General features: G+C 40.1%; 1 protein-coding gene and 1 long non-coding RNA gene across 3 annotated transcripts in view; one reads left to right on the forward strand and one right to left on the reverse strand.

Annotated features, from left to right (window-relative positions):
- ARTN (artemin) overlaps window positions 1-6,614 on the forward strand; it is a 45,373-nt gene extending 38,759 nt beyond the window's left edge. The window contains exons 3-5 of the mRNA XM_056533078.1: window positions 3,523-3,587; window positions 4,142-4,343; window positions 5,274-6,614. Of these exons, the coding sequence (XP_056389053.1) occupies window positions 3,523-3,587; window positions 4,142-4,343; window positions 5,274-5,695 (689 nt within the window). The 3' untranslated portion in view covers window positions 5,696-6,614. The remainder of the gene's footprint in view (window positions 1-3,522; window positions 3,588-4,141; window positions 4,344-5,273) is intronic.
- Window positions 1-27,299, reverse strand: part of LOC130283485 (uncharacterized) — a 131,231-nt gene that overhangs the window by 72,961 nt on the left and 30,971 nt on the right. The gene's annotated exons all lie outside the window — the stretch shown is intronic.

Consider the following 27,299-nt stretch of genomic DNA (forward strand, 5'->3'; position numbering starts at 1 on the left):
GGGAAGAAAAAGTGCGTCTTATACGGTGAAAAATACGGTGAGTTTTGCGACCACCATCAGCTCCAGGAATGGGACAGTTTGCTTTCATACTCTATCAGCTGCTCTCCACCCGCGTCTGCAGATCGACAGATTCATTTTAATCTCCCACTGAAATCAGCAATAGCACAGTATGCAGTTGTCTCACTAGCTCCTTCTAGTGGTAGCTGCAAGCAGGTAGGGTTTTATTATTTAGTTCTATGCAGGGGATCCATAAAGGTTCTGACTTCTAAAGCTCTATAAAGATATGTTATTTTATTAGTCAGCAAAGAAACCTAAAAATGAGTTAAACCATGTTCTAAGTTGAAGGAACATAATTAGCAAAAGGAAATGAAGGGGACCACGTAGAAGAAAATATAGCTGCAGGGGAGCATGGCGCTCTCTGTATTATGCACAGAGCGCCTCTAGTAGAGGAAGTTGTGTAGGGCAGCTTCAGCCAATAGCACAAGAGCGCTGAGGGATGTAAGACAGGAGTGTGGTTTTGGCAACTGTTACTACAGCATAGTAGCATACAGACGTTGTTATCATTACCTATGGGTTATTGGACCCATAATAATCAGAGCACATTGGCATTAGAGGGAGAATGTGTCCTATATTGTGCTATCTAGCTATTAATATATTTGAATTGTTTCTTGCATTTTGTCTTCTGCACCTTTTAGCACAAGTACATTAAGTAGGGCTGGCTGCAGGGAGATTTTTGTTGGTCGATACTAATGTTATGGGGAAGGCTTACCAGCAGTAGTCAGCGGGTTGGATGTACTATTATCCAATCTTTTGTTTTGTAGATATTAGTGGAGCCAGAGACATGTAGCAGTTACTTATCCCTCAAAGGAATAACCTGTCCATTCAGTAGAGCCATACTAGCAGGTTAATGCTCAGGGTGGGGGGATAGCTGTCGTCTCTTATAAAATAACTTTTGACAGAATGGCTATGTTTGCTACCAGGTTTATGGACAAAAGGTCAGAATGTTAGTCTGCAATTAACCTTTCTGACCTCAGGGACTAAGAAGCTGTAAAGTACAGACTTCATACATACAGAACATACACGAGAAATACTGGAAATGTCCTCTAAAAATCAGCATCCAATGTTTTCTTTTACTGTGTAAAATATACTAGAAAAATTACAAAACTCATTTTACAAACCCGTCTCCTCCTAAGATTGTGGACTCTTCATAGGATCCTGACATAAATGTTTCACTATATGGCATAGGAAACTTTATTATTATTCTGCATTTCTTATGTATAATGTATCATACCGTATATTTTTACTTTTCTCTGCTTGCTGTATATACTTTTGTGTGTGGAGCGGCAGCCTGGATGGCACAGGACACTGTTTCTGCCATGTAATATGATTGGGATGTCCAGAAATGTCCAAGGAACAGATCTTTGTATTGAAATGAATGAGAAAAGGCTGTGAACGGCCCTACATAGAAAACGGTGATATTTACAGAACCATGTAAACAGTAGGGCTAATACTTTCCAAAAAGTTCATTAGTAACCTGTTAATTAAAGGGGTATTCCGGGCAAAAACATTTTATCCCCTATCCAAAGGATAGGGGATACGATGTCTGATCGCGGGGGGCCCATATCTGAGACCCCCCCCGTGATATCCCTGCAGCACCCGCATTCTATGTGGGTGCTGAATCTCCAGTTTCAGAAGCCTCCGGGACTGGGGACGTGACGCCACGCCCCCTCCATTCATGTCTATGTGGGTGCTGCAGGGAGATCGCGGGGGATTTCAGCAGCAGGCCCCCCGTGATCAGACATCTTATCCCATATCCTTTGGATAGGGGATAAAATGTTTTTCCCCGGAATACCCCTTTAAATGAAACCATGAACCTAGAAGTCAAGTTACAGAACAATGATAGAAGACTTAGTTCAGGAATAATCCCTGTTTAGTCATTAAATTAGATAAATCACTTTCTAATATACTTTTTTTGTTGCCCCATTTTTCAGATCTGACTGTATCTTTCAGTGCAAAGAACTAATAATACTACTTTTTATGAATATAGCTTTAGCATATTCCCCAGCACCAGTCATATGTTTGGGTACATGTGCAACAAAGCTGAGTCTTACATAGTTACAAATTAAGCAACAATTTACAATATACACTGCATTCAGAATGTCCTCTTTTGAACTATGTGATGATTTATCTTTGAGTTTAACAGAAATTATTGGTAAAAAAAAAATTAGGTTTTAAAAGCGTCATAAAAGACTTTTGGGGGTCATTCACTAAAATACATTTTTATGATTGCTGATTTTCCCTCTGGGGCTGACATAATAATTCTAGGTATAGGGGGAATACAGCTCCCTGACAATGTATACAGCACCAACGATGATCATATAGCTTCCTGCTGGGCTGTATACATGGGGCTCATTGAGTGCTGTGTATACAGTGACCGAGAAGCCATAGACGGTAATACAATCTCCTAGTACCATACTTTGCAACAAACAGCTGGTGATAAGTGCCAAAACTGCACCACTTTCAAATTTTACCCCTAAAATGTCACATCACCATTTGCAATATTTTCACACTGCGGACTGTGCCAAAAACTCACAAACCGCATAGTAACTGAGGGCCTAATAGTGTATGTATAACAGGGGGTCTTCATGTTGGAGTAACTCATAGTGTATCTCGAGTTTCCTTCTCTTGCCTCCTAAGAAATAATAAAGGCGCAACAGATAATTTTAGATTTTCTGGAAATTTTTTCTCCTTAAAATCATGAGCCATAAAGTACTTATTTGTAGACAAATGAACCCATAGTATTAGGCTGCTTTCATACCTCGTTTTTACATTACAGGTGCCAGATCCGGGCAAGGGGCAAACCGGGCTCTCCCGTACCCCAGCCGGACCAGCACTAAACTCCATTTACTTTAATGAGCCGACCGGAGTCAAACAGTGACTCCAGTCGGCTAATTTTTGACCCGTATCCCGTTTTGTGACCGGACCTAAAACCGTAGTGTACTACGGTTTTAGGTCCTGTCAGGAAACCGCATACAGGTCAAAAATGAGCTGATCAAAGTCACCGTTTGATTCCGGTCGGCTCATTAAAGAAAATGGAGTTTAGTGCTGGTCCGGCTGGGGTACGGGAGAGCCCCTCCCCGAGCCGGATCCGGCACCCGTAATGTAAAAACTAGGTCTGAATGCAGCCTTACAGAGGTTTCTCTTGATATGCAATAGAGCTCTGATTGATAGTGTCCCAAAAACTGGAAGAGAATATATATATATATATATATATATATATATTCTGATACTACATAAGAGATCCAGCATTGCTCAAAACCAACAAATAATGTAACCCGAAAAAGATTTCAGCTTTACATACAAGCAAATAACTGCAAAAACAAGGCCAAGTCGTCCTGTTTGTTTACAATGCTGCAGTGCAGCGTCCATTGTGTGTCATGTACTGTTAGTTATACCAATAGTATTAATGATTGAAATGAGAGAACAGAACTTCTAATGAGATCAATACTTTTGTGTTTGTAGACAGGCCCTCGCCGTTCATGGGAAGAGGATCCCACTCTGTGACAACCCCGCCCTGGAGCTGTAAGGTGAGGGTCCATATTATAACTGTGTAATTGTGCGGACACATAATTATTATGTTTGAATTGATAGACACTACAAAAAAAAATTGTACTAAATAATCATACTCCCTTCCACCTGCCCTCTACTAATTACAAACCTACTGGATCCATCTAACCAGGGGTTTAAATGTTACAGACATTAGAGATTTGCCAAGCAGAAGTGATTCTCTAATGTTCTAGAAAAGCTTCACAACAGGCTTAAATAGTGATGCAAGAATAATTTTGACAAAAAAAAGTCTTGAGATTGTAGTGAGTCATGAATGCAGCTTTGGAGGTGACTGGAGTATGATGAAACTTCAGACAAGTAAATCAAAGGATTTACAAATTTATTGAACATGATGCAGATGATATCTAGATGTGAACTATAAAATTGTGTTGAAAGGTGGAGATTTACTTTATCCATACAGAGCACGTTCTAAGCTGCTTTACATTTACACATATCAACCCTTCTGGCTTCTTTCTAGAGTGATAGTTTTTCTTTCTGGAATATGAACGTGCACTATTCCCCATCTCTTCACCAGGTAACACACTGGACTCTTGCAGTATCATTGCTGCTTCTGTCAACGATGATAACCACCGGGTCTCCGACTCCAGTTATGGAGGAGCAGTCCAACACAGAAAAGGAGCCTAACAGTTTTGGTACCGTTGACCCCAAAAGCATGGACTTCTTTGAGGAAGAGAACATAGAACAACACGTAAAATCACCAGGAGGTCTAATATATGGTGAGTAAAGTTATTTGATTATATATTCTGTGTGGATAGAGTCCTGTGTAGATAAGAATGTAAATCAGATAAGGAAACTATGATTTAATGTGTGTTTATGTACAAAGAGTTCTAAAAATATCATAGAAATAACCATTAACAGAAATAACACTATGAATAGTGAAAAGATACATACTTTTTTTTTAAATTATTATTATTAAATTGTTCATATAAGTTTCTCTTCTGCATCTTGCAAGTTCTTATAGTTAGTGTAGGATGCTCTGTATGAGTTAGTAAGTAATAAAACCTATCACTAAATTATTTTTGCACCATAATAAGTACAATGCAATAACAAAAAAAAGTGCAATGTGCTGTAAAAAATCTGAAGTTCATGGCCACCATCTTTAGGTCTCCTTTTCATCATATAAAAGGTTAAAATGAAGATACAATAGATCTCACAACCACTGCAGAAGAACAATGGGGGGATAAATAAAAACTGTCTAATTTGCAGAGAGTGTAAACGTAGACTAGACGGTCTACAAATGGGTCAAGTTTATCACAATGGTTTAAAATCTGTCATATATTTAGATTATCTATGGCTTAGTTTAATTCCAATTTGGTGCAATAAAGGCACATCTGAGCCCCAACGCCTTTCAGTGAAGCTATACCCACTTTCCACAGAGTTCCACCCTTTATCGAAAAAGGTAAAAAAAAAAAAGAAGTGTCTAAAACGCACTGAAAATATGGCGCAAAACTGTTTCTTGCACCAGATTTTTTGTGCAGGCAGGTTTAGTTATCTCCCCAATTATGTCCAACTGGAAAGTTGATCACTTATATTAATTTTATTATTATGATTAGTACTAGAATATAGAAGCTTAGTGAGGAGTCCCTCCCCAATGACTGACAGAGAAAACATTGGACCTTCACTAACATGTCACTATTCTGCTTCAGAGAACACAACCTCCAGAGGCCAAAGCGATGACGAATTGCCTGACAACGTCCTATTTCGTGCTGAACGTTCTCCTACAGGTAAAAAGAAGTCTAAGAAGAATGGAAAAGGTGAGAATAAGAACGGAGACTGCAGCAGACATAGTATGAAGGTGAAGGTGCGGGACCTTGGGCTGGGATATGACTCTGACGAATTGATCACATTTTATTACTGTGTTGGGTCCTGCCAAAAATCCAATAATTACGACCTGACATTAACTACTCTGCTGAAGAACAAGCGCATTACCCACAGCTCGCATAGACGGGTCAGCAGTCAGCCCTGCTGCAGACCCACCAGTTATCTATCTGTATCATTTCTGGATATTAAGAATGAATGGCAAATAGTAGATAAGTTGTCAGCGGCTAACTGCAGCTGTGGGAGCTGATGAAAGACAAACGTGCAGGGGGAATGATGTACAGCTCCTGGTAACAAGCCAAGAAGCATAAAGGCAGAAGAGGTCGAGAAGTCTGCGGGGAGGAGCCACAAGTGGTACAAGACATTCCTAACAAAGTGGAAATATGCCAACAATGTCATCGGTCCTACAAGTTTCACCTCGGTTGTCTAAATGTATAAGCTTGGTTGACAATCAGCTCCGGCGTAATTAGGTCTTCACTACTAAAACCTCTGGCAGAGGTGAAAGATTTCTTTGTAGCTTTATTGACACTGATAACAGTGAAAGATTTCACAGATCATAGCACAAAGCTGTCAGAACATGGAACCTCCAATGCAGGATGAAGTCTATGACTCGTGAAGGGATATTATGTAAGAGACCAAGGAAGCTCCCAGTAATCCTCACCATATGTCAACCTACTATATGATATATTGAGACACTAGTCTATAAAACTGTCACAAGGTTGCTGGAATTGACAGGCACAATGTTCACAAACTGGACTATGTAACAGCTACAGATAATCAGGACAGGTCTGTATTTACCATGGCCTGTGCCTAGGGCGGCAGTGTAGAGGGGGGCAACATTACAGGGAATACAAAGAAAAGATCAATTCTTTAGATGCAGCTGCTACTGCCATAATGTGGCCGGGAGAAAATATATAAAAGTTTTCCCCTTTGGGTGAATCCACTTGTGTCAGATCTGCTACCAATTTTTCCTGCAGATTTGGAGCTTCGTTTGCTCATTATGTTGTGGATTTGTGATTCATTTCACCGCTTTCTGTGTATAGGGGCAATATTCACAGTGAATCTGCAACAAAATCTCTATGTAATGCTGCAGATTTGTGACAGATCTACATGAAAAAATTCTGATGCTTGTGGAATTACCCTATGGGTGCGTTCACACACTATTTGTTTTTGTGCGTTTTCCCGCTGCGTATTTGAAAGTGGGCGGGCTCTTCTCGGCTTTCTGTAGCAGATTTTCCGCAGTGGAATTTATGCTGCGGAAAATCCGCTGCAGTCCCTACTGACTTCAATGGGGCTTGTGGCGGCTTTTCAGCAGCGTAAATTCCTCCATGGAAAATCTGCTGCGGACATCCGAGGAGAGCCCGCCCCCTTTCAAATACGCAGCAGAAAACCCGCAAAAACAAATAGCACGTGAACGCACCCTAATGGTGCGTTTTCAGTCTGGGTGCCTGGGAAAGAAAAATCTCTAAATATGGCCCTAAATCAGGATAGGAATAAGAAAAGACTTGTTTGCACAATTTTCTTCCTCCATCTTAGACCGCAGCATATGAGCTCAGAACACTGAATCCACTGTGTCGTGTTGTAAAGTGAAGAGTTGATGAAAGGCACATTTACTATTATTGTTTGAGATCACTTAATCTGTTCTGAATGTTTCTTTAGAGATAATAATTACATGAGATAATATATCCGCTTCATCCCCAAAGCTTAGTCTACACCCCTGTCGTCCAATGCAGATAGCAAATACCTTTCCAAAAGGCCACCCACTTATCCAGACCAGATTTCATGTGACTGATGTTCAGTCCACCATACATTGTGTGTAATTACCAAGGACCCCGACGTTCCCATTAACTTTATGTAATTTTTTTTCTGAACGGTTCCGTTTCCCATTGTGGTCTATTGGAGAGGGGTTTTCAAATGTGCATTTGATGTGGAAACCATGCTGCTATAAGCTGTGTTAACACGCTCTAAGGGAATATTCACATGTAGCAGCTGAGGTGCAGTTCTTGTTGCATGGCAGAAAACCATGTGACAAAATAATACCCTCACAGTAAAGGTACATTCACACCATGGAATTTCCGACATAGAAGTCTCCCATTGTTTTCTTTCATCAGAATCTGCTTGGATATTCATTGCAGTCGTTGCAGGCCAAGCACCGAATGAATCAGTCGGGCCTGCAGCAGAACGCAATCTCCACCATCTAGAATATCTCCGGCAGAGGCTTCACAGTGTTAATATACCCTAAGTGTTTGTGTGGCAAGAACTGCACCTCAACCGATAGGTGTGAATAGGCCCTTATAACATCTGCTTTGTGGGCTCCTTAGATGTCTCCAGCCCTAGCCTGGAAGGATAATTGATTGAGACAAAGTTAACCTCTCTATGATACAGAACTTTTATCAAATGTAACATAAGAGCATTACATATTGCTTTATTGATTACCAAAGTGTGATAAAGTACGCTTAAAAAAGGTTACAAGCAAAGGAGAAATAATAGATCATCAACCTACGATCCAACAATGTTTGCTCATTGTGTTTGAATACAAAGTCAGCAATGGAATCAAAAGTGGAGACACTTTAGTCTTTTCTTTATACCAGTCTTCAATTTTCAATCTGTTCATGGCTTTGTATTCAAAAATTGCAATAGAAACCCTAAACATATGAACACAGCTTTACACAGTCCAATCATTGGCAAAGAGCAGTCCTAGGAATTAGTAAACCCAAACATGAGACCAGGCATCTTCTTCTAATGTCTTCTGCTATTGAGAGACCATAGGATGACCAATCTTAATATGTTCTATTTAATGTAAAACTCTTTTTTTTTTGAAGACAGAGACTCGCAGTAAGAATCTACAAAAAAAGATTTTCAGGTTTTGGTGAGGATGGAAAATTGCCCGAAGCAGATGAGAGAATTCTCATTTAGTATGAAATGACTGGGCCGTTCTGTGAATTATTACTATTAATAAAGGCGCAAAAACAAAAAAAGAGGTTTAGCCATATAATGCACGTTCCCTCCCGACACTCATCCCTACTCTCTGTAATAAACAGATTATAAAATGTTATAAGAACAATACGCAAGTGCTGCAGCAAGATATAGGGTTTACATACCACACCCAATAACATTTAATAAGATGTAGCAATCAAGTTGTGAGTATAAACAATACAACACATGCAATTGTGTAGTCAGGCACATGCCCCATGGTATAATTTAACCACACCCTTATGAATGTGGAGATAAATCAGGCAGTATGCTATTAGACTAAAGGTCAAAGCCATAAACACAATCAGAATCAACCACATGCTCTCTAATCCCATCATTTACAGAATACAGTCATAGAAAAAACCCTCATGAAGGAGGCACCATGTCCTCGTCCTCATGCAGACAGCATCTGGGGAATTTCTTTGCTGAATTTCCTTGTGGAACCTGCACCACCTGGAATGGGCACTTATTTTGAGCTGAATTTCACGGTGGAAATAAGCATTGGACATCAAAGTCCCATTGACTAATTGGATTTTCCAGGGGGATTCCCCAAAAGAACGAACATTTTAAGTGGTATGTCCGTAGTGTGCATGGGCCCTTCGGAGACCTGCTGATGGGTCAGAACCACAGATCTACTATGATTTGCTCCCAGACAGATGTCAAACTATCACGTCTCTGAAAAGCTGCAGCGTTTCAAAGCAAATCATAAACGCTTGTAATAAGGCAGCCTGCCCGTGTCTCATGCTGGATACTGCAGATAATAACTTATTTGTTTCATATCTGAAGTTGTAATAATGATCAAAAAAAGGAGACTGCACTTGTAAAAGCGTATTATCACACACAACAGGGCATAAAACTAGTAAAAGTCGAATGAACTGAAAGTCTGGTAGATAAGACGACAATAAAAAGACAGTGGTCTCCAAACTGTGGACCTCAAGATGTGGCAAAAACTACAACTACCAGCAATGGCTGTCCAGGCATGCTGGGAGTTGTAGTTTTGCAACATCTGGAGATTCATGTTTGGAGACCACTGCCTTCCGCACATGTGAATGATCCTTCAGGCGCTGTACCGCTCGGAAATGCACATTATTGACAATGAATTTCAGAGTGGAATCCGCAGAAAGAATAGTCAAGCATATTATTTCTGTGGACGCTGGAATGGAGTGATGTTTCTGCTGCAGAAATTCTGTCACAAACACATTGCAGCAGAATCCCACTGAAATCAATGGGACTCTGCAGCAGAGGAATTTCCGTGTGGAAAATTCCTGCGGACACTTGTGTGAACATAGCCTCTGACTCCAATGAAAGCTGAATCACAAAGTGCAGAAAAAGCAAATGGGGAAACAGTTCACCTCCAGAACAAAGATCTCACAAATAAAATACTGAAAAACCTGAACTGAAAGGTTATTAGAGCCCATAGTATAAGGCTAGGATTCCACTTGGGGTTTTTTTCCTGCCAGAAAAAATGCCAGTGCAATTTCTTGCATCTGACGCTTTTTTTCTGTGGTTTTTACATTTTAGTTGAAAATGCATTTTTGTTACCTTTGGCATTTCTTTCAAAATTTGTTGGGTACCAAAAAAAAAATAATAATAATTAGATTAAAAAATAAAAAAATTAAAAATTTTAAAAAAAGGAAAAAGAAGGGATGCAGTAGGGATGGAAAGAATTTATTTAAAATTAATTTTTAATAAAGTGTGTGTATTTCTTTTTTTTCTCTATTGATTTTTTTTTTTAGGTGGTATTACTACTCCCAGCATGTAACAGACTGTTCATGATGGGAGTAGTAGTACCTGTACTAATAGACATATCGTCCGATGCGATTGTACATAATATAGCAGAGATGCGGAGCGGCCCTATACATTGCTCACATCTCTGCACTATACTCCGGCCAGTGATGTGAATAGAACATCACTCATTCATATTTTCCGCCCAGAGTGGAGATTGGCCGGATGGTTGCAGCCAATCACAGCTCTCAGAGGGAAATATGAATGAGTGATGTTCTATTCATATCACTGGCTGGCCAGAGTACAGAGCAGAGATGTGAGCGCAGGAGAAAGCTGCTCCGCATCTCTGCAATAGATAGGACGATCGCATTGAGTGTCAGAAGTGACACCCGCTGTGATCTTTCATTAACTGCAGGTACTACTGCTCCCAACATGGAGCACACTTTGCTCTATGCTGAGAGCTGTAGTACCTGCATTAATAGACAGATTGCAGCGAGTGGAACTTCTGACACCTGTTTGTTGCAATTTGTCTATTAATGCAGATACTACAGCTCCCAGCAGAGTGTGCTCCATGTTGGGAGTAGTAGTACCTGCAGTTAAAGGAGAACTACGGGATTGAAAAATGTATCCCCTATCCTAAGGATAGGGGATAAGTTTCAGATCGCAGGGGGTCCGACCACTGGTGCCCCCCGCGATCTCCCGTACGGGGCCCCGACTCTCTGGTTAGAGAGGGTGTGTTGACCACCGCACGAAGCAGCGGCCGACACGCCCCCTCCATACACTGCTATGAGAGAGCCGGAAATTGCCGAAGACAGCTCTTCGGGTCTCTCACATAGCAGTAAATGGAGGGCATGTGTCAGATACCGCCTCGTGCGGCTATGCAGAGAGCCGGGGCCCCGTACGGGAGATCGTGGGGGGGGGGGCCCCAGCGGAGGGAACCCCCGCGATCTGAAACTTATCCCCTATCCTTAGGATAGGGGATAAAATTTTAAATCCCGTAGTTCTCCTTTAAGGAAAGATCACAGCGGGTATCACTTCTGACATCCGCTGTGATCCTCCTCTATAATGTATAGATGCGGGCGGACGCTCTTCTATAGTGCCCAGCACTGACGTGTGTGTGTGTATGTATATATATATATATATATATATATATATATATATATATATATACACACACACACACACACACCTATTCATATTTCCCATAGAGAGTTGTGATTGGCTGGAACCATCTGGCCAATCACAGCTCTCTGCAGGAACTATGAATAGGTGTGTATATATATACAGCAGTGGAGGGGACCATAGAAGAGCGGCCGCCCACATCAATAAATTATACAGAGGGATCGCAAATGACTCGGGGCGATCTGTCAATTAGTACTACTACAGGTACTACTACTCGCTTCATGGAAAAGTGTGTTCCATGCTGGGTGTAGTAGTACTACCTAAAAAAAATAAAAAATAAAGAATAAAAAAGTGAAAAACACACACACACACACACACACACATTTTTATTGTCGCTACATTTTTAGTTTAAAAATGTCATTATAAAAAAAAAAGACATTTGGTTAAATACTATTTTTTCCATCACTACTGTTTTTTTTATTTTTTTATTTTTTTTATGGTACAGCCAAACTGAAAAACGCAAAGTGGAAAAATAATTTTGCGTTTTTCATTGATTTACAGCTAACATCTGGCTGCAGCGGTTTTTGGCCGAAAAAATGACACGCGGCAGAATTGGCGTCTCCCCCCCCCCCCCCCCCCCCCCCAAAAAAAAAAAAAAAAAAACTTGGAATTCCAGCCTAAAGGAGAAAAATATTTAAACAAAAATGAAATGATATTTAACTATGAGAAAAATTATTTACTGCCTGTATACATTCAGAATAGAGTCAGAAAAAGGGGGGAAAAAACAAAAACAAAAGCACTCTGCCTCTTTTCAGTTATATCATATTGTGCTATTTGAACTTGTTTTCTATTTTTGTTGTTAGACAAGGCAGGTATGTGAGGATTTACCTTCTTAAATAAAGATAGACAAGGAATAGAACTGCAAAATGCTGTGAGCAAAGAACAAAAAGTAACAAGAAATCAATGCAGGAGAATTCCCACCAGCAGCGTTGTATCATTCTATGTTATATATGGTTTACACAAGGTAACTTTTCTGTGGAGAGGTGATATATATGAAATATAATAACCACAGATTTCTGACACAAGAGGCTTCCAAGGGGCGACCTTGCTCCCATTTTACAAGGGTAAAATCCTTCTTAGTTTTCCCCATGAAGTAGAACTAATCAGTTATTACAAGCTCTGTGATGCAGAACAATTGCCCCACGCCCATTACATCACATCTGACTCAGCTGCCAGTGACCACATTCTCCTACTGAAATCTAAAGATTAGATTAATGTTACGTGCCTCATCCACACAACCTTATTAGGGACACTTGCCATGTTTTTTTTTTTTGTATGGATATGTAATAAAACACATTAAAATCTATGGCACAATCTATAGGCCCAATTAAAAAGTAGGGACTGATTTCTTACAGAAGACAAAAAACATTATACCTTCAGCATGCTGCAATTTAGGAAAGCTGCCATAGGGCCTAGAAATGCCACAAAAGGGTGAAAAAACAAACACAAAGGTATGACATTTCATATTTCTTGGCTGCAGTGAGTACGGCTTTTTGGGGTGTTTTTAAAATGAGAAATTCCGCAGCAGAAGAATCCCATTGCTGTCGTTAAGGTTCCACTGAACAGTCCACACTTCGGAATTTCAGCGTTAGAATGTTTTGTCACTAAAAGAATGATCTTGCTCATTCTTTCGGGGAATCTGTGTGGAAGGCATTGCTGTCTATGGGGACGGCAATGTCCATTCGGTCCTAGTGCCGACTGATTCAGGCAGAGCAGGGCGGAGAGAAGATCTGCGATGTGAACCCAGCCTTACAATTATCGCAGTGGTCTCCGGCTGCAAACTGCAACTGACAACAGGGCATTCTGGGAGTTTCCAGACAGCTGGAGGTCCACTGATTGGAGACCAATGATTTATAGAGATGTTTGTATCCATATTTGTTCTAGGGAATATGTAACATTCATAATGTATCTGTTATCTTATAAGACATTCAGGGAAATCTGATGAATGTGCTTCTTTTGAATATTTTCTGAGTAGCATTCACAAAGCCAGTATATTGATCAACACTTTATGGACAGGGCGATGGTCACTACTCCTTAACTACACAGAACACAACACCATGGACTCTCTGCTACCAAATCTGTTGCTTGTCCTTTCATGACATCAGCGTATATATTTATTACATCTAACTTATTTATTTATTTGTTGTGTTTTGTACGATGTATTTCCCTTTTCAAGAATTTATTTATTAACATATCTCTTAACCGTGTTTATATTTTGTATACCAGTTCATATTTAAAGTCTGTTTTTCACATTTACGTCAGCTGGCCTTCATCCTGTATGTGTTATGATGGGTCAAACATTTATTGCTGCTTCCTATATGTGTTTATGGGGGCAAAACAAAACACTAAACCACTATCAAGCAATAATTGGAAGCATTTATTATGTCCCAGACTGTTAAATTAAAAGATATTGTCAGACATTTTGTACTGTTTTATAGTAATATTAACATATTTACTGTTTTTATTGGAATAAAAAAATCTATTTTTGTATAGATGCCTGTTTACTATAGAAATAAACTTGATACTTAATCGCTGTACTGTATTCTGTGCAAGTGTAAAGTTTTAACAGCATTACAAACTTACACACACGATTTGCATCCATACATATGTATTATTAGTTGTGAGAACAAAAACAAGGAATAAATGTACTGTTGGCTTACAAATTCTGATAAAAATATTGACCAAAGTATAGATTTACTATTGCACATGGAAAATGTTTGCAAAAACTAGAATAAGGGAGAGATTTATCAAAACCTGTCCAGAGGAAAAGTTGTCAAGTTGCCCATAGCAACCAATCAGATCGCTTCTTTAATTCTTAACAATGACTCTGCAAAATGAAAGAAGCGATCTGATTGGTTGTTGGGGGGGGGGATAATTCAAAATCTTTGCAGAGAAAAAGTTAACCAGTTGTCCATAGCAACCAATCAGATCGCTTTTCATTTTTGAAAGAAGCGATCTGATCGGTTGCCAAGGGAATTGGACAACTTTTCCTCTGCACAGGTTTTGATAAATCTCGCTGGTTTATGATTTGCATGATAAAGGAGGTGTGGCTTACTGTAAATGGGCATGACTTCAGGGGACAGGGTGTGGCTTGTAAAAAAAATGTGATCACAAGGATCAATGAGCCAAGTGAGGGGTGGATATAACAAACGTAAATTTACTAGTAACTCAGCCCAATAGGACTGAGTGAAAAGTCCACTTGTTATCCCTCACTATAAACGTGTAAATAGTTAACTTTTATTAAATAATAATAACTATGAGCTAAACAGGATTTAAAAACCCAGCATCACATGCACGGTTATGAAAATATTGCAAAACCTCCTCAACAAAGCCGATAAAATGAACATGTTATTCAAATATGTCTTTGGAGTTGGGCTGAAACAACTAATCGATTAATCGGCAACTAATCGATTATGAAAATAGTTGTCAACTATTTGCACAATTGATTAATCGGTTGGTTGATTAGTTGTTCAGCTAATTTCTAAAGTTCGCAGGTGCAGAGAGAAGATCCAGAGTGGAAGATTACGTGTGCTGTCTCCTTTGCGAAATGGGCTGCTGGGGGCACGTAGGATGGACAACCAGGGAATGTGCTGCCCCTTCCTATCTAGCCACAGGTAAGAAACAGGGAGAGGGGTGTAGCCCTTACAAGGAAAAAAAAATAAAATTACAATTTCATTTAAAATAATATTACATTTAAAATAATAATTATATGTATTTAAGCATAATAAAAACCTTCTTCTCTCAGCCGTTACAAAGCTCAGCATATAGCCGCCCCACAAACAAACACACAATGCATCCCTTACCTAAAACACACAGAAGACCGTCAGCCTGATCCTTCCCTAATCTAACTCACAAATTATCTTCTTCTCCACTATGGTTATTTTTATCTGATTAGTCAAAACAATAATCGTCCAACTAATTAATTATGAAAATAATTGTTAGTCGCAGTCCTACTTTGGAGACTGTAAAATTGACTTTTTGGATGTTAGAAATGTGGTAGAAAAAGGTGAGAGCGGAAACACGCTGCAAGTTTGCAAACAAATCCGCCCGTGTGAACGCACCCTAAGGGTAGGGTCACACAGTGTATACACTGTATATTTGCTGCTGCGTATTTTCCTACCCATTGTAGTTAATGGGTAGCAAAATCAGCTGCAGAAAATACGCAGTAAAATGCGGAGCAGTGTATATGCTATGTGTGACCCTACCCTAAAAGGATAAATAGTAAACATGAGAACTATATGGCTCAAGCAGAAGAATTAAAATAAAAGTCTACAGGTAAGAGAATATCCTGACAGGATTATTGAAGAGTTATATAGGAGAGCAGAGAATGTATCCAAATGTGATCTGCTTGATAATACAAGGAAAAAACATAAATTAAAGGCCATGAAAAAAAGGTTTATATTCTCCTAATATTAATTTGAATCAAACTATTTCACCTAGTATTATAAAATGTTGGTACATGCTCAAAGCTGATCCCGATCTAAACGAGATAGCTACTCATAAACCACTCACAGGTAATTGAATCCGACATAATGCAAATAAAAAAGTACTATCTATGCAGTCTAAATAGTTATCAATCAGGAATAGCATCTAATCACATGTTGTACTATATCTGCAGTGTATGCCTTGATTTGTCCATGTGGGTTCTTCTAAGTGGGCAAAACTATCAGGTGTTGGATTGAATGATCGTAAGGGTTTAAAAAACAGTGTGACTTTTTGCATGCTTAAGTGAGTGCCCTTACATGTAAGTATTTTTTGGCTGATAACAAATATTAACTAAAAAGTCGTCGTCGCCCCCCCCCAATATCAGCTGATGACTGTATCTCAACACTCAGAATACTTTATAAATTTCTCATGTATAATAATTAGTGATTACAACTTACAATGGCAACATCAAACTTAAATATTGAACTGTTAATATAATAAATACATTACACTTAATAAATAATATTTCATATTTTTATTTTGAAGCCAGAGATGGAGTTGGTAAATTTCTACTGACTTTGTCCAATTCTGACTACAATCTCCACAGACTGATTAAAAGAAGTTGTCCAAAGTGATCAACCCCTTGTATACTGTAAAGGAGGCAAACTAGAAGCAACACATGAACTGCCCTTAAAGTGTACAACCGGTTATTTAATTTCTTCGCAGTTTCTTGCCCAAAGACAACTTCTCCCCTTCTGCCTCCAGCCATGTTCCGAATTGTAAAAGCACAAAAAGCTATAAATCTTAACCAATTCACTTTGCAAGTAGAGGGTTGCATCAGGGTACAAATGTGTGACCCATCACAATAGGAATGAGTCCCACACTAATAAGAATAGGATCATCACCTATGTACCTGAAAATAACCAATGTTGACAGTGGGGAAGCTTAGATCTCCTTACTATATCGATAAAACATCTGTAACAGTCCACCCCATACACACGATTATAGTGATGCTATCCTCTTCTTTTATGTCAAAAGGGGCTCAGAGTATTCTCGATGAAAAACTGCCACATATACCACTAATCACTCAAAATAATATAAGAATATAACAATATATAAGTGTGTACAAATTCCAGAGACTTTGGGCACTAGCATAACATGGAAGGAGTCACCAGAAAGAATGGACAGGTTCATTCTTTCTGCGGACACGGAAAGCAGAATTTCTGTGCCAGATGTTTCTGTACACAGCACAGCAGAATACTGTTGAATTCAATGGGACTCTGCTGCAGCGGAATCTCCATGTAGAATTCCAATGCAGAATTCCGCATGGAGATTCCGAAGTGTGAACATGGCCTATGAAGACAAAAAGTTATGAACTGATTTGCATTTTACTCAGTGATATAAATATTTGCTCATAATGTCAGCCTGCTACGTGTATAAAGGAAAACACAGAAGCGATCAATCATATTCCAAAGAGCTGTCCAAGGTATCTATTGATCATTCAGTCATCATTACAAGTCATACAATAAATATCACAATATACAGCACAGGTTCCCTAAGCTATACACCATACCACATGCTACAGTAACATTTCGCTCCAGCACTCATTATAAAAAGAAACAAAGTCGAACAACAACACATTACAGTCTGTGATCGGGGAGGGGTGTGAGATCTATGGGGGTGGGGAGGGGCAGATCACAGGGCCAACTACTCAGCAAACATATAGGGAAGTTGGGAAGTAGAGGGACGAAGGCTGGAATGGGCTACAAACAAATTGCCAAACTGCTTTGTAAAAAAAATAAAAAATAAAAAATAGCCAAGATGAGGGAGAAAACTCCAAACCCAAAAACGCCAAGTGGGTTTGACAATTTATAATTCCCATCGACTCCTTGCTGAAATCGGACTGTGGCATTTTTTGCTGCGGAAAAACAGTGCAGCAGTTTTTTATTTTTTTTTATTTTTTTTGGGGGGGGGGGGGGCTTTTTGCCCCCCAAAAATGAGTGGAAACTTAGCCTAAGACTCTCAATCATACTCACTGTGACATCATAATCCAACCACACACTAAGTTGCTAGACAGACTGTGGGACCTCAGTGCCTCAATATGTGACATGATTTTACAATTACAGCCCAGGGGGAATTACATGGCTCACAAAAAAATGCAAGGGATCTGGATGTTTTCTCAGCTACATTTATGATAATAATGTGGGATATTTTTCCATTTACAGAAGAAGAAAAAAAGTTTATCCTTTTCCACAACCAAAACAGAATTTACCAGATTTATTAATGCTAGAACCCCTTATTTACATAGCTAAGTGACTGCAGATCCTAAGCTGGATGTTTATGATACAGAAAATTGGCAGAAGTTTTGCATATTAATTAATATTTCATACAACTTTCCCATATTCCTTGTTACAGAATAAGCACATGTGCATGTGGCCAGCTTGTGAACCTGGTTTCTTATGGGAAAAATTAGGGAAAAGAAAGAAAGATACTTATTATTTCTCTCTCATGGCTGGTTATACATGGCTAAAAATATTCTAAAAAGCACATACACATGTCACACATCAGAAGAAGGTCAATAATGGTTTAGGATAGGAGAGAAACTGAGGTTAACTGTAGCACTGAAAACCCAAAGAGCCAGAAAAGTATAAATGAATTACAGAACAAAAAAAAGGTACAGTCCTCAAGCACTCCCTATATATGGGGTCATCTGGAAACAAGGTAAAGAGATAGAGATATAGGGGGAGATTTATCAAAACCTGTACAGAAAAATTTGCTGAGTTGCCCATATCAACCAATCAGATCGCTGCTTTCATTTTTCAGAAGCCTTTTCAAAAATGAAAGAAGTGATTTGATTGGTTGCTATGGGCAACTCTGCAACATGTCATCTCGAAAGGTTTTGATAAATGTCCGCCATAGAGTAGAAAAATGGGAGTACAGATAGATAGAGCCAACTGAAGGAAAAAGAAGAGGAAAAAGAAAAGGAGGAGAAAAAAAAGGGGGGGGGAGAGGAGTGAAGTGTAAGGTAGAGGTATAAAATATCCAAAAGAAATAAAAAAAAAATAAGACACAATACAAAGAGTAAAAGAATCTTAATACAGATCAGATACTGTATTAAAAGAGAGATGCTGCAGGGCCCTTGCGGATCCTTTATTGATGGTGACACAGTAAAGACTATCAATTAGTAGAAAAAATATATAAATAAATAGAATCCCCTTAAAACAATTAAAATGTCAATATAAAATGTGGCAAGCAGTATAATAGCTGATGTAACAGGAGGTAATGTCCCAAAGCTGTAGATCCTATGGACAGGAATTAACATACAGTACTTGATTAGTGCAGTTCAACCTGTGCTACGCGATCAGGCTAATATATAGCTATACACAGGCTCATGTGTGGCGATCTTCTTCCGTCTGCTCTGATTCGCTGACTACAGTGCTCTAGCTGCTCGAGGCGACCCATCATTAGGGCAAGATGTCTTTAGCTGTGAACGCTTGGAGATGTGCGGCGTCCTGAGATCTTCTGCGGCCGGCCACGTGTTACAAGGCGCATCGGGTGAGGTTGAAGTTGTATAAGCTGCATAATCACGGCAGAGTCTCTAGAAGTATATGCCACAATGTAAAACCAAATGATGGGGATCATGTATGGGCTAGACGCGTTTCAGGAGGCTCCTCCTTTCCTCAGTAGCTGAAAATGATGGGGGTTATCTCACTCTTATATACTGCCCAATGGTCTAACAAAAAAGAAGACAAAGGAACAGTATATAAGAGAGATAACCCCCATTATTTTCAGCTACTGAGGAAAGGAGGAGCCTCCTGAAACTCGTCTAGCCCATACATGAGCCCTATCATTTGGTTTTACATTGTGGCATATACTTCCAGAGACAAGGACAGCTTATACAACTTCAACCTCACCCAATGCGCGCCTTTTAATACACACGGCTGGCCGCAGAAGATTTCAGGACGCCGCACATCTCCAAGATGGCGATGTCATCTCCTAGAGACGGCTTGTCCTAGTGACGAGACGCCTCGGGCAGCTAGAGCACTGGAGTCGGCGAAATAGACTGGACGGAAGAAGATTGCCACCGGGTGAGCGGGGACATCTCATAGGGTTCTCCTTTTTGTTAATGTCAATTTAAAATGTATTCAAACACACAGTAAACTGAGCAGATTTGTTGTGCAGGATTTAAAGCTGCAGATTTGGTGCTGTGTTCAGTCAGTTTACATTGCACTCTGCAGCATCTAAACATGCACAGGATACTGTACATGTGAATACACCCTTATGGTCCGTTAATACGGACATAATTACTGCAGATTTTCAGCAGTGTATTTGCTGCAGAAAAACTGCAACAGATTTTGCTACCATTGACTTTAACTGGTCCTTGGAAAATCTGCACATCTGCCACTATTGCGGATTTTCTGCAGACCCACTGAAGTCAATGGAAGAAAAATATGTGCTGCATATTTCCTAGGGGTATACTCACATGTATAGTATTCTGCGAATATTTTATGCTTCAGATTTCAAGCAGCAACAAATATGCAGCATAACACGGCATGTACAACCCTACCCTTAAAGGGGTTATCTGGCATCTTAATATTGCTTTTAAAAAGGCTGGAAATGTGGTAAAGTAAACAAGAAACAAGAAAACAATGTACAGCTCACACTGATGGAGCATAGGGAGAAAAAAAGAATGATATGAAGGTTAACTGTGAAACACACTACCCTTGTAAATATTTACCAATATAAACCAAAGAAAAAACCTAAACCACCTGCATAAAATTACATCTACTTCATTGCTTACCTAGTGCTGCATTCTACCTTTTATATATGAACCATTAAGACACATTCTCAGTCCATTCAACTCTTCACATTCTCCCTAAGGCTAGGATTCCACTTTTTTTTGTGAAAACGCCAAGAAAAACGCCAATTCTGCCACATCGAGTTTTTTTGGCCAAAAACGCTGTGGCCAGATGTTAGCTGTAAATCAATGAGAAATCGCAAAATTCTTATTCCACTTGGCGTTTTTTCACTTTGTTTTTTTTTTTATCCTTTTGGCGTTTTTTTCAGCTCCTTGGCGTTTTGAAAAAAACGCTGTATGTCGCTCAAACTGGCGTTTTTAGTCAAAATTGTGGCGTTTTGCTCCAATAGAAGTCTATGGGAGTGAGAAAACGCCAAGAAAAACGATATATGGGGTTTAACTTTGGCGTTTTTGCAGGCGGTTTTTAATGTTTTTTGGACTTATAGTGATCCAAAAAAGTCACGGAGATACCTGTTTTGAATACAATTTCGTAGGGTACCATTAACATTTTTTTTTTTTTTTTTAAAGATACAGTATCTAACGAAATTTATATTCTTTATAAAAAAAAACATTACTTTTTAAACAGGGATCAATTTATGTGTGCGGGGAAATAAAAATGTAGCCGACAATTATAAAAATGTATTGTGTGTGTTTTTCCCCTTTTTTCTTAATTTTTTTTAGTTAGTACTACTACTCCCAGCATGGAACACACTTCTCTGGTCCCCTGCCCTGATGTATATATACACATATTCATATTTCCCGCAGAGCTGTGATAAGCCAGATGGTTCCAGCCAATCACAGCTCTCTGTGAAAAATAGGAATGTGTATATATATATATATATATATATATATATATGGCCGTGCAGGGGACCAGAGAAGAGCGGCCGCTGCATCCATACATTATACCGGAGGATCACAGCGGGTGTCCATAACTGCAGGTAATACTACTCCCAACATGGAGCACACTCTGCTTCATGTTGGGAGCTGTAGTACCTGCATTACTAGACAGATCGCAGCGGGTGTCAGAAGTTACACTTGCTGCGATCTGTCTATTAATGCAGGTACTACAGCTCCCAGGATGGAGCAGAGTGTGCTCCATATTAGGAGTAGTAGTGCCTGCTTAAGGACACATCACAGCGGGTATCACTACTGACACTCAATGCGATCGTCCTGTCTATAGCAGAGATGCAGAGCGGCTGTATACATCGCTCGCATCTCTGCTCTGCACTATACTCCGGGCCACTCACTCATTCATATTTCTCTCAGAGCTGTGATTGGCTGCAACCATCCGGCCAATCACAGCTCTGGGCGGGAAATATGAATGAAATATGCTCTATTCACATCACTGGCCGGAGTATAGTGCAGAGGTGTGAGCAATGTATACAGCGACATCTGTGCTATATAATGGACGATCGCATCGGGTGTCAGGACTGAGACCCGGGGCGATCTGTCTATTACTACAGGTACTACTACTCCCAGCATAGAACAGTGTGTTCCATGCTGGGAGTAGTAGTACACACCTTATTAAAAAATTATAAAAAGTTTGTTATAAAATATATACATTTCGTTTAATAAAATGTTTTCCATCACTGCAGCATCCTTTTTTTTTTTTTGGGTACCCAACAAATTTTGGGTACCAAAAAAATAAAAAAATAAATAAAAAACACCAAAAGGTGACAAAAATGCAATTTCCACACAAATGAAAAAACGCCAGAAAAAACGCCGGACGCAGGACATTGCACTGGCGTTTTTTCAAGCGTTTTTTTAATCCCAAAAAACGCAGCACAAAAAACCAAGTGGAATCCTAGCCTAATAGTTTCTGATGCATGTTTCTCAATTGTTAAAGCCACATCCATACCTCGTAGGAAAATAAAGGCCTAGTCACATCACCGATCCCGTCACTCCTGTTTACATGGGACAGTGATACTCATTGGCTGCAGCAGTCACGTCGCCTGGCAAGAAGAATCATGGAGTATGGACCAAAGGGGGGATGTGGGATGTGCAATAATGGTATTAGTGGGGAGATTGATGTGGTAAAGATCTCAATTATTTAACGGCCATTGAAAAAATTGGCAGATTTATATCTCATAGCTATCTATCTAACTCATATCTATTTATCTATCTATCTAATATCTATGTATCCATCTCTCTCTCATATCTATCTATCTATCTATCTAACTCATATCTATCTATCTCATATCCATTTATCTATCTATCTAATATCTATGTATCCATCTCTCTCTCATATCTATCTATCTATCTATCTCATATCTATCTATCTCATATCCATTTATCTATCTATCTAATATCTATTTATCCATCTCTCTCTCATATCTATTAATTTATCTGTCAAAAGGAATCTTCCCATAGCACACAAAATGGGTGAAAGAGATCTTGGGTGTTTATTCCATGGCAAAAAAATAACAGTGTCTCACAGCAAGCTACGTTTCGACCGGCTCAAAATATATTTTATGCTTGTGATGGTCCTTTGGCCATGTAAGGTGAACAGGGTCTAACCGAATGACCATGTCTTACTATAGTCAGTGAGCATGGAATAATGCACGGTGGGCAGACTATCGCTTCCATCAGACACAGATTTTGTCATGTGATTCTGCACCTTTTCCCTCCATGATGCAGTTTCTGTGGCACTTTCCCCCCTAAAAAGTGTGTATTAGTATTTGATTTTTTTTTTGTGGCATTTTTTTTTTGCATTTTGTGACTTGTGTTTTTCTCATTACAAGTCATGTGATTCTTAGATCATGTGATTCTAGGATTTCTTTAAGCATGTGAAGTAAATAAGAAAAAAAAAAAACACTCATTTACATACGGTATAAATTTCTTTTTGTTATCCCATAGAGGTTTTTCGGAGAAAAAATGCCACAAAAAAGGGTGAAAAACTCTAGCGAATGCTGTGTTTTTGAAAAACTGCCACTGACCTAAAAAATGTAACTAGGGGGAGGAAAAAAGCCAAAACAAAAAGCATTGTAGATATAATAATTATTATTCTATTGACTCCAGTCTAAAATCTGGATGCACCTCCCTTTTACCCCTGCAGAAGTGATCCAATGTAATTTCATCTGGATTCACTGGGTGACATTTCAATCTTCCCAGAGCTCCTTTGTTGAGGTATTTACCTTCACTGTAGTTAGAGAATATAACCCTTTAGGACAGATTGAGTTTGTCTTAGTGCCCCGAAGCACCTTGCAATAACGTCCTAGCATTGCCTGCACCCAGGTGCTTGTGTCATCTACGGTCCCCTTTTCTATGTTCTTGTACAGTCAATAACGGCAGTCTGTCTTTACTTTATTGATAACTGTATTAATAAAAACATATAGCTTACATATATCATATTAAAATATTCTCCACACCAGTTTGCTAATTTCTATGACATATATAAAATATATACACACACATATATACACACATTTATATGGTCCTCTGTATGACTGCTTACACATTGATGTCTTGCCATATTCCTTTATGTATTATAACTACGATGCTCCAGTGAAAAACCTAGATGAGCATCTGTTGTATTTTTGATACGATAAAAAAAAAAAAAAAAAATTATATGTATATTGTGAAAAAAAAGTGTCACGCGTTGCCCATTGTATTTTTTACTGGTGTCTTCTGAAGAAAAAAAAAAAAAAAAACACGTGACACCAGAAGTTTCATAAAAAGTAATGGTGGTTTCTCCAGCTGAAAACTGCTCGAAATGAGTTCCTGTTCTGCCCTCTAGTGGCGACATAGACTAATGTCATCCTGACACCAGATTCTGAAAACTTTTCTACCTACCGTATTTACCTACCGTATTTAACACGCACCCCCAATTTAACAGGAAAATTTAAGTAAAAAATTTTTTATGTCAAATAAATGACGGACTAAATGCCACATCATCCCCCTAACTTCGTTTTCTTCTGCACCTGTTTGGTCCCGTCCCCTCCAGTGCCCCATCATTCCTTCCCTTTTATCAGTCCCCTGTGCCACATTTACCCCTCTCATCATCCCCCCATGTCTCATCATTTCCCCCTGTCATAGACCACCACTAGCCATACAGACATTAAGCATTTAGTGCCTCCCCACCATCATTTCCCCCTGCCTCATCATGTCCCCATCATTCCCCCCATCCTGTCTCATCATCCCCCACCCTGTCTCATCATGTCCCCCATCATTCCCCCCCTCATCATCCCCCCACCCTGTCTCATCATGTCCCCCATCATTCCCCCCTCATCATCCCCCCACCCTGTTTTATCATCCCCCACCCTGTCTCATCATGTCTCCCATCATTCCCCCCTCATCATCCCCCCCACCCTGTCTCATTGTCCCCCACCCTGTCTCATGTCCCTTATCATTCCCCCCTCATCATCCCCCCACCCTGTCTCATCATCCCCCCATCCTGTCTCATCATCCCCCACCCTGTCTCATCATGTCCCCCATCATTCCCCCCCTCATCATCCCCCCACCCTGTTTTATCATCCCCCACCCTGTCTCATCATGTCTCCCATCATTCCCCCCTCATCATCCCCCCCCACCCTGTCTCATCATCCCTCACCTTGTCTCAGCATGTCCCCCATCATTCCCCCCTCATCATCCCCCCACCCTGTCTCATCATCCCCCCACCCTGTCTCATCATGTCCCTCATCATTCCCCCCTCATTATCCCCCCCACCCTGTCTCATCATGTCCCTCATCATTCCCCCCTCATCATCCCCCCACCCTGTCTCATCATCCCCCCACCCTGTCTCATCATGTCCCTTATCATTCCCCCCCCCTCATCATTTTCCCGTCTCATCCCCCCATCATTCCCCCCCTCATCATTTCCCTGTCTCATCATGTTCCTCCTATGGCATCCGGTGGTCTTCAACCTGCGGACCTCCAGATGTTGCAAAACTATAACTCCCAGCATGCCCGGACAGCCAATTGCTGTCCGGGCATGCTGGGAGTTGTAGTTTTGCAACATCTGGAGGTCCGCAGGTTGAAGACCACTCTTCCCCTTTCCTTACTTGTCTGCGCTTCGGCTGTCTTGCGGGCTGCGGGGTCAGTGAAGCAGATGAGATACGTCCTCTCCCGGCTTCTCTGTGCCGCATCAGGGATGTCACTTTTCGGCGGCAACTACAGGAAATGAAAAGTGACGTCAGTGATGCCGCACAGAGAAGCCGGCAGAGGACGTAACTCATCTGCTTCACTGACCCCGCAAGACCCTCCGCCTGACCTGCCGAAGCGCAGACAGGTAAGGAAAATAAACAAAACTATAAATAGCAGGAAAAGGGGGAATGATGAGGGAGGGGGGAGATTCTCCCGCACTATACACAGGTACTGGTGGATAGTGCGGGAGACGCTGATTAAAAGGTAGGGCAGATCCGGACAAGGTAGGGCTCATTTTAATCAGTGTCTCCCGCACTATCCACCACACCAGTACCTGTGGATAGTGCGGGAGAAAACAAGTGACAGAGCGGGGAGCAGACGCCGCTGGTCACTGATGTAAAGTGGCCGCGGCCGTGCTGTTAATACTTAACAAGCAGACGCTGCTGCGGCCGCTTTAAATCAGTGACCAGAAGATTTATCGGCGTATAACACGCAGGCAGACTTTTTGCCTTAAATTTAAGTTTTAAAAGTGCGTGTTATATGCCGATAAATACGGTACTTGGTGAAGGTAGAAGTAAAAGTAAAGCAGAAAATGTTGCACACAATTGTTCCTTAATAATAGAAACTAAAAACATATTTATTAAGGCTGTTGCACCAAAATTCTGGCTTAACCCCTTAAGGACGCAGGGTTTTTCAGTTTTTGCATTTTCGTTTTTTCCTCCTTACCTTTTAAAAATCATAACCCTTTAAATGTTCCACCTAAAAATCCATATTATGGCTTATTTTTTGAGTCACCAATTCTACTTTGCAGTGACATCAGTAATTTTACCCAAAAATCCACAGCGAAACGGAAAAAAAAGATCATTGTGCGACAAAATTGAAGAAAAAAAACGCCATTTTGTAACTTTTGGGGGCTTCCGTTTCTACGCAGTGCATTTTTCGGTAAAAATGATACCTTATCATTATTCTGTAGGTCCATACGGTTAAAATGATCCCCTACTTATACAGGTTTAGTTTTTTTTTTTTTTATTCGTTTTATTGAAAAGTAAACAACGTTAGACCACAGGCCCATTAAAGTGAACACAAAGCACATCTACAGTACAGAGATAAAGGGTCATGAGACCATGCACAAATATACAGAATGCGAGCGACAGGATACACCATGTTACATCACATTGTACACAGCGAAGGCATAAAACACCACCCAACTGAGGTAGAATTAACTTAAAAGAAAAAAAAAAAGGCGAACAGTCGCCAAAATTAGCAATAGTATACCATCCCGCGAGGTGGGCCAATACTATCATCTGTTAGGGAAACATTCAAATAGACCATGATAAGTAACCCCGAAAGGTAACCCACGCATCCAAGTAAGAGAGAAAGAACCGACAAACGTACACAGAGAGAGAAACAAAGGTTAGCAGAGACAACAGACAGCACGCATAACATCAAAGGGTCTTACATAGTCCCAGAAGAAGTCACAGAGTACGAGCATTGGGTCAAGGGAGAGGAGCACCAACCACCCCACACAGAATAAAATTTACCCGGGCACTTCCTATTCTTGTACACTATGTGTGAGAAAGGCAATGTAGCATTGACCAGAGCCTTCCATTGAGTCAAGGTAGGAGAGCAGGGGTCCATCCATTTAAGGGCAATAGCCTTCCTGGCCAAGA

Source organism: Hyla sarda, chromosome 7 (genome assembly GCF_029499605.1).
Source record: "Hyla sarda isolate aHylSar1 chromosome 7, aHylSar1.hap1, whole genome shotgun sequence".
Taxonomy (NCBI): Eukaryota; Metazoa; Chordata; class Amphibia; order Anura; family Hylidae; genus Hyla; species Hyla sarda.